This window comes from Dendronephthya gigantea, unplaced genomic scaffold (assembly GCF_004324835.1).
Source record: "Dendronephthya gigantea isolate DGI-Jeju-01 unplaced genomic scaffold, DenGig_1.0 000050F, whole genome shotgun sequence".
NCBI lineage: Eukaryota > Metazoa > Cnidaria > Anthozoa > Malacalcyonacea > Nephtheidae > Dendronephthya > Dendronephthya gigantea.
Window position 1 is genome coordinate 393,115 of NW_021163060.1, and position 7,747 is coordinate 400,861.

General features: G+C 37.7%; 1 protein-coding gene across 1 annotated transcript; it reads right to left on the reverse strand.

Moving 5' to 3' along the window:
* Positions 1–167: 167 nt before the first annotated feature.
* Positions 168–5,469, reverse strand: LOC114528595. Its single transcript, XM_028550261.1, has 5 exons — positions 5,373–5,469; positions 3,349–3,615; positions 2,062–2,130; positions 1,554–1,720; positions 168–1,230 (listed from the first exon to the last, which is right to left on the reverse strand). The coding sequence occupies exons 2-5, from the start codon at positions 3,514–3,516 to the stop codon at positions 1,020–1,022; spliced, it is 615 nt and encodes a 204-aa protein (XP_028406062.1). The 5' UTR covers positions 3,517–3,615; positions 5,373–5,469; the 3' UTR covers positions 168–1,019.
* Positions 5,470–7,747: the final 2,278 nt, after the last annotated feature.

The window sequence follows — 7,747 nt, forward strand, 5'->3', positions numbered from 1 at the left end:
AGACCTCTGGCAATAGGTGGGGAGCAAGAGAGAAGAGGGTGGGATAGACCCCTTTAGACCAGCTACCTGCTAAACCATAGTAAATGGCTTGGTCGTACGCTCTACGTACCTATTTTTTCATGATGGGTGAAAAACACGATTAGTAAGTTCTGCGTTGTTTTTTCATTTAATTTTGTAAAATATATATTTATGTCAATTACATCTGCAAAATTTCACATGAATGCACACTATATTTAGGAAGAAGTCGACAATTATTACAGGTTTTTGAAAATATACATTGTCCAGGATGTTTACTGCGGGCATTGAAATGATTTTTCTAAACTCTTAATCTTACGAGACGAAAGTGAGCAACGTTCATGAATCCGTATTTTGAGAACTGAGGGGAACTTTAACAAACCTTTCTTTGGATATTGGGTAAATAGTAAATTAGTAAGATTCCCAGCTTAGGATTGCATATATGATGGTTCATGTCTAAATATAATCATTGAGGCAATTGAACGAGTTTTAAATATAGCAAACACTTTTACAAACTTATACATGCACTTCTATAAAAACTAACACGATTCGGTAAATAAATTTAGTGAAGAATCCCAAACAGATTGCCTGCCTTTTAATACTACAGATCTATAGTTGTTGATGTAATGGACAAAGTTTACATTAAGTTTAGTCAAATCTATGTAAATGAGTGACATTTTCGTCGGTAAGAACGATAGCAGATACCTAAGCTTGCAAACAAAGCAAAAACAAGTGTTTGAAAAAGCAAAAAGGACATAATTTCTCCTTCCTCTTAGTTTAATATTATTAACAACCGTTAGTCCTTAGTTCAGACTTATATATTACGTACAATTTAAGCAAAATATGTAGTCAGTGCGTAGACTCGTTCAAGCCGAGTACGTCTACGATTATGCAGATTACTTTACATAATGCCTTGCATTATCTAGTTTCTTGTCATGCGCATTGTATAAAAAAGAGCACAAAATATAAACACCTTATTCTAAATCCGTCGTAAACAAAAACTTCTAAATGCTTTGAACGTTGCGCTGTCTCTCTCCTCGCATTTTAACTTGTCTCTGCTGTTTGTCCGTTGCACCAAAATACCCTTTCATTTGACCAATGATGAGGCTTCTTAGAAGAATTAGAACCATTTCCAAACAACTTAGACCAATCAGGACCGAGCCAAATTTCAGACCATCTCGTCCATGTTTCTTGATTCGATCGTAGTAATAGTATCTATCAAGAAAATATGCGTCCAAATATTAGTAATACTTTATACCCAAGCTGCAAATAACAGACAGTTTAGAACTGATAGAGCTATCCAGTATAAAGTTAGTTTAGTTTAGGTTTCCTCCTGTAGTAACACTGGATCAATAAGAGATGATCCTTACTAGACCTCTAGGAAGAACAGTTTGGAACTGATAGAGCTATCCAGTATAAATAAAGTTAGTTTAGTTTAGGTTTCCTCCTGTAGTAACACTGGATCAATAAGGGATGATCTTTATACTGAAGACAGTTTGAAAATGCATAAATAAAAATGGTAAATACGGATTACATACTCGTTAACGTGACGTTCCACGACGCAGTGGTCAGGATCAACCACGAGATATGGTTTGGCCGGTCTAAACCACCTGTCGTCGTCGAAATCTCTCATCGAGAAACACAAACATATGACCATCGTAAGACAGAGCAAAAAACTTATAAGTCCGAATGAGAATGTGCAGGGCTATAACAAATATATAAGTAATAAAGATTAGAAGGTAATGCAAGTAAATTTCTAGGAGGAGATGCCAGTTGAACGAAGTCGAAGACCAAACTTAGTTTAACTGGACGTGGCTACCGGCTAAAAAGGAAGTCTTTAAAAACCCCAAACAAGTATATCAAATATAAAACAATAGAAACTCCGTAGAGTTAACATTTTGAAAAATATGATTTTCGACGTTTCGACTAAGCTTTAGTCATCATCATCAGGAAAAGAATGATTAAATCATTTTATCAGGAAAAGCCCTGTTTCAATCAAAAACAAAGTCCCCCCGAGATAGGTTTTGACAAATGCATCCAACATACAGTTCCGTATCTTGGTCCATAATCACGAGAAACACGAGTGCACAGTCCAACACCAGCGGCTACCATCACCTGCATTATAAAAATACAGAAAAACTTTAATAAGAGCACAGAATACGAGGCGAATCACGGATATAACCGAGTGTTTTAACAGAGGAATTGTTTCGTTTACGATTCTAGGATCTATGTCATAATAACGTCTTCATTTTAGCGTTTTTGTCGTGTACATATACAAAGCGGGAATAAAAGAGATTGGAAAATACGAAATATTGTTGACAGCGGGTGTTTTCATTGTGTTTCCGCGAACTCAAAACGTAATTTTGAATAAGTCACCATGAAGTACTCTCGTAGGAATTCGGAATAGCTGTATCTATATATGTAGTTTTTCTTTTGACTATTACGATGTATTGAGATGATGTGAGATTAAAGGATCTTTGACCATATTCGAGAAGTCGTCTTCTTGACGAGCAATCGCTCTTATATATAATGAAATATATATTCAAACTCTCAGCTTCAGATATATGTAAGCCAATTGAATAATATTAAAATAACTGCAGTCTAAGTTAATTCATAAAGTACAATGAATAGGGATTCGCACCATTTAACGACATTCGCAGTAAGCTAACATTTATTTTACGCGGAAAATATTTGCAGTATTCATTCATCATTACGCGTTTCACTGTAAGTATATACCTCGCTATATATCAACGCATTTGAAACGAAAGATTATACAACGATGTTCACGAAAATATCACAAATGAAAAACGAAAGGAATACGAGAAAAGAAAATGACCGCAGAATTTAAAATGATTGCGACACTTAGTATAAATTGCTTCTCTTAAAAGGCACATTGCGTTTTTTAAACATTTCCTTGCTAAACATCGATCATAGTTTGTCTAAGTCATACTGAAACTGCCTTGAAAACCTTTAGACTCTTGTGTAGAGACTTCCAAACTATCTTAAAACTTACGGTAAAAGTTAATTTCAAAAAGCATATTTCTTTGCGGTGTAAAGTGAAGTGACTATTAAACTAGGTCACCCGAAAGAGCCATATCCTAAGGTGATAAATTGTTAGGAAATCTTTATCGCTTGAGGTAGAATATTGATTTGAATTATTTTGTTGTGTTTCATCGTCACTATCAGAACTTTACCACAGATCAACTTCAGATAAACTTACTATTAAAAGACACCCCAAACCAGTTGTCCGGTTTTGTGGATTCAAACGTTTAAGCCTAGACAACTATACCTACACACATACACATAATTCACACGACACGGCGTGATACTTACGAAAATGCCGATCCATATAGCGAACAAGATCCTCGCGACCCAATGGCACACGTAGACACGAAAGACGACTCCTAAAACCATCATCAAAAGACCCACGATTATGCTACAAATGAAGAGAATCCTAAGCGATATTCCTTCGCTTTCTTGTGTCCGTCTTCGATTCATCATAGCTGATATGTGACAGGTATATCGCGTTCACTACGATAGCTTAAACCGTCGTCTGTTTTAACTGCTTCGCTACGACCCTTCGAAGCGTTTGCACCGTCGCTACAAACGAAAAACACGCGAAAATATAACAATTTTAGGCCACAGTTTTACGACGCGATTCGATAAAATATATACTTAAAGAGAGCGTTCTTTTAGCAGAATTATTTACTAAAGAATTTATTCAAAGTATGTTGTATTTTGCATATAATAACATGCTCTGGTGGTAAGCGCCAATGAAATACGGGTTTCAAGAGTGGGGGGAGGTTAGTATGCATAAAAGACAAATGTACATTATTAATGAGTTGGCTCCAAAAACTTTCCGTGTGTGGACAAGTTTTTGCGGGAATTTGACATCGCCTGGGAAGTTTCTCTCTCGTTTGAGAATAGTTTTCGGGCTGATTTGACGGTTTTTTGTGGTAGTTTCTAGTTGGTTTAACAAGAAATGATCCATGGATGAGTAACTAAGTATAACTTCGTAGACTATATATACAGTATAGAGTTGTTTTATGTCATTTGGTTTTAGTTTGGGATATACCACCACGACCGTCCAAAAAAAGCATGTTTTGTTCTATGATTTAGAGCAAAAAGCGTTGTCAATGTTGTGAGATAAATCTTTGCACGGAACCATGCCCAGCCGACAGTTTAGTAAAAGCAATTCCGAATAAGCAAGATATCTTTTGAACGCAACGAATGATTAAAAAAAGACGCAAGGTCAAAGCTGGAAATCTCCCACTTCATTCCATTCCCATTTCATTCTGTCTAAAGAATATCGCAGTGAAACTGCATTTCTTGTGCTAGGCAGATGTAAATAACGATATACTCAAAAGCAGAGTTCTTAAAACACTCTAAAATACCAGTAATCTGTCCGTACCGAAATACAACAAGACCGGTCTGGTCGTTTTTACCATATAAAGGAGGGAAAGCGTGCAAAGATTTATATTCCAAGTTCATACGATTTGAAAACGGCATATTCAAGCTGATAGCTTCGCTCCTGCGGTCATATTACATTCTTATGTGAACACGATTTCATTATGAAAGCGTGGACTATGATTCGTGTTTAGTTTCAAATTTCCAACTAAATTATTTTATTTAAATTCGTTTCCCTCAGCGGCAAGCGACTCCAACAGCGCTATACGGCCGCCTCCTAATAATACCATGACAGCATTGATGGTTCTTATGCGTTTCGTTTATACTCTGCGTTTATATAAACTAGATGCGTTTGGTATCCAAGGAAATCGTACGTAATAATGCGCTTCGTTACGCGGTCAAAATACCTCGCACCTTAAAATTCCACAGTCGGGCGTACATAAACATAAAATTCTTTCGATATAAAATACCAACACAGCATTCAAACACGGCAGTTATTCTCCCCAAGTTTAAAACTAAAGAATTTGCCTTGAAGATGCATTGCTTTTATATACAGAGAGAATATACGCATTATATGCAAATGTTACTATATTTAACGCAATAAAGACTGATAGTGATACGAAGTACACTTCGTTTGTTATTTTGCGATATATTTAAGTTACCTCTCCCAGGGTTACATTTAAGTTCTACACAAACACAATAAGAATTATCTTTTATATCTTAACATAATATTCTACCAAACAACGCTAAGACGAAGGCTTCATCATGCCTTAAAAAGAACTTAAATTCAAACAAGAATTTATCATTCGATTATAACGATTTACCCGCAAACTTTAGTACTGCCAAACACTCGTACACTATAGATTTTATCACTATGTATTTGAAGTCTTACAAATCGCTAGTTCATTGCTTCCCTTTTATTCGTTTTAAAAGAAATTCATTTTACCCACCTCAGTTAATTGATGTTAGAAACAACGGCAGCCAATCTCTTTGAAGTACGAGGCAGAAGATTGTTTAGGCAGAATATCGATTCTTGAATCGTGAGGAAACCCGCATGTCAGGCTGAAAATAATCAGACGCGGATTGCGAAACTCAGAGCCGGAGCTAGGAATGTGAAATGAAAGGAAAAAGGTCGCAAGGGTCATCGCAAGATGCAATGGTTTGGCTCCTTTCCAATGTGCGATGGAGGCTAGGATAGGAACAGGAGCAGGCGAGCAGCACTAGGAGTAGCAAGAGACGGAACAGGATCTGGAGGAGTAGTTGAAGATGGAGCAGGATCTGGAGGAGTACCAGCAGACGAAGCAGGATCTGGAGGAGTAGCAAGAGACGGAACAGAATCTGGAGGAGTAGTTGAAGATGGAGCAGGATCTGGAGGAGTACCAGCAGACGAAGCAGGATCTGGAGGAGTAGCAGGAGATGGAGCTTGATCTGGAGGTGTAGCAGGAGATGGAGCAGAATCTGGAGGAGTAGCAGGAGACGGAGCAGGATCTGGAGGAGTAGCAGGTGGCAGATCAGGACATGGAGGAGTAGCAGGAGATGGAGCAGGGATCTGGAGGAGTAGCAGGTGGCAGATCAGGACATGGAGGAGTAGCAGGAGATGGAGGAGGACATGGAGGAGTAGCAGGAGACGGGGCAGGATATGAAAGAGTAGCAGAAGGGGAATCCGAGGCAGTACCACCCGGATCAGCAGCAGATCTAGGCTTTTACCAGCAGCAGACGGACCGGACGCCCCGACCCACGGAGTTCGTGGCTGTAAGGTGCGAGAGCCTGCAGAATATCACAGCAAAACAGTTAAAAACTAAGTGCGTAAAGGGTAACCCAGGAAGGATAAAAATCAGAACATATGTCCAAGCCATAGTTGAAATGTCTAAACCGCACTCAAAACAAAGATGCGTCAACAATTTGCAAAGATGATTTTCAAGTTTCTGGCACGGAGCAGTGTTCCGGGATTTTAACCCAGAAGCCAAACCATGCATTCAAACTTTTATTCGCAGTTAACGGATAGAATTTTGATATCTTTGTTTGGCCCCAGACATGGACACTGTTTTTTAAAGCCAAACGAAATGGAGGGAAACCGGAGTGCCCGGAGAAAAACCCTCCTGGTGGTCTGCGAACTCGCAGACTACCGTACGGCGGTCCGAATTTGATATTTTTGATTTTGAAATTCCGCAATCGTGAGAAGGAATGAGACAGTGTTTTTTTTCCTGGTTTATTGCTTAACGCTTCATTTTTGGCCGGCTGTTAATGCATCGTTCGAGTCGCTTTATTGATTCGCCATATTGAGTCGCCATTTTGTTTCAACGCACGTCTTCATGCAGGTTTTCAACTGGTTTATATTTTCATCGAATTCCGGTGTTTATTTATATATTTTATGTTTGGTTATTCAATAATATTCGTCTGACAAATCCCTCAATATGCCATTTTCTCGTATGGAATCATGCAATCAAACAAATTCGCAAATTCAGAGAGGGTAGCAATTCTTGGCAATTCTTGGGTCTTGTCAGACGATCCTGGTGGTCTAATGTGGAGTCTTTAGTTTGGATTTTTGGTTAATATAATTGTACTTTACTCTGAATATCTTTTGATTTCAAACTGCGTGCGCGCTGCTGCTGTGAAGGACTTTTGATGCTACGGACTTTTTTTTATCAGATCATCACAGGTATGCGACTGATTAAATGAAACACGACTTGATTCTTGTTGATGAAATTAATTTAAAATGCTTGTATGCATATTATGTATCTACATATCACTCATATAGTTCATGATAACTTGTATTTTGTGTTTTATGTGCAATCAATTACTCTTAACTGTTGCAATTATGATAACTTGTGATGAAATTAATTTAAAATGCTGGTACGCATATTATGCATCTACATATCACTCACAAAGTTCATAATTTGTGTTTTATGTGCAATCAATTACTTTTAACTGTTGCAATTTTGAGCAAATGAAGACAGTTTTGATCGAACCTGAACATGCATGATTGTTCAATATCGCAACTTGTATTGTGAATTGTTGTCAAGCGAAAACTAATGATTTCTGGGAGGATAATACTACTGGAAAGAAAACTTATTGTGTATTCTCAAATCACTGATAACTAGCGAGAATTTGCAGCTAAAGATAAACATGGTTCTACTCAACAAGTAGTTTTGATATCATGAATTAGTTTGCGTTTTTTTTTTCATTTGAAACAGACGCCCTAGACAAGATCACTTAGACTCCTCGTAAAGCTATTTCCGGCCAAATTTAATTGTCACCACCTTGTAAAAGCGACCGCCAATTTTACGTATATAAGCTGCTTTGAACATTGAAGAAACACAGAAAG

Coding starts and splice junctions, on each gene's coding strand:
- LOC114528595 (XM_028550261.1), bottom strand. CDS start 3,516: ATGATGAATCGAAGACGGACACAAGAAAGCGAAGGAATATCGCTTAGG. Junction 2,131..3,348: donor CTATATGGATCGGCATTTTC/GTAAGTATCACG, acceptor TTTATAATGCAG/GTGATGGTAGCCGCTGGTGT. Junction 1,231..1,553: donor GTGGAACGTCACGTTAACGA/GTATGTAATCCG, acceptor TTTTCTTGATAG/ATACTATTACTACGATCGAA.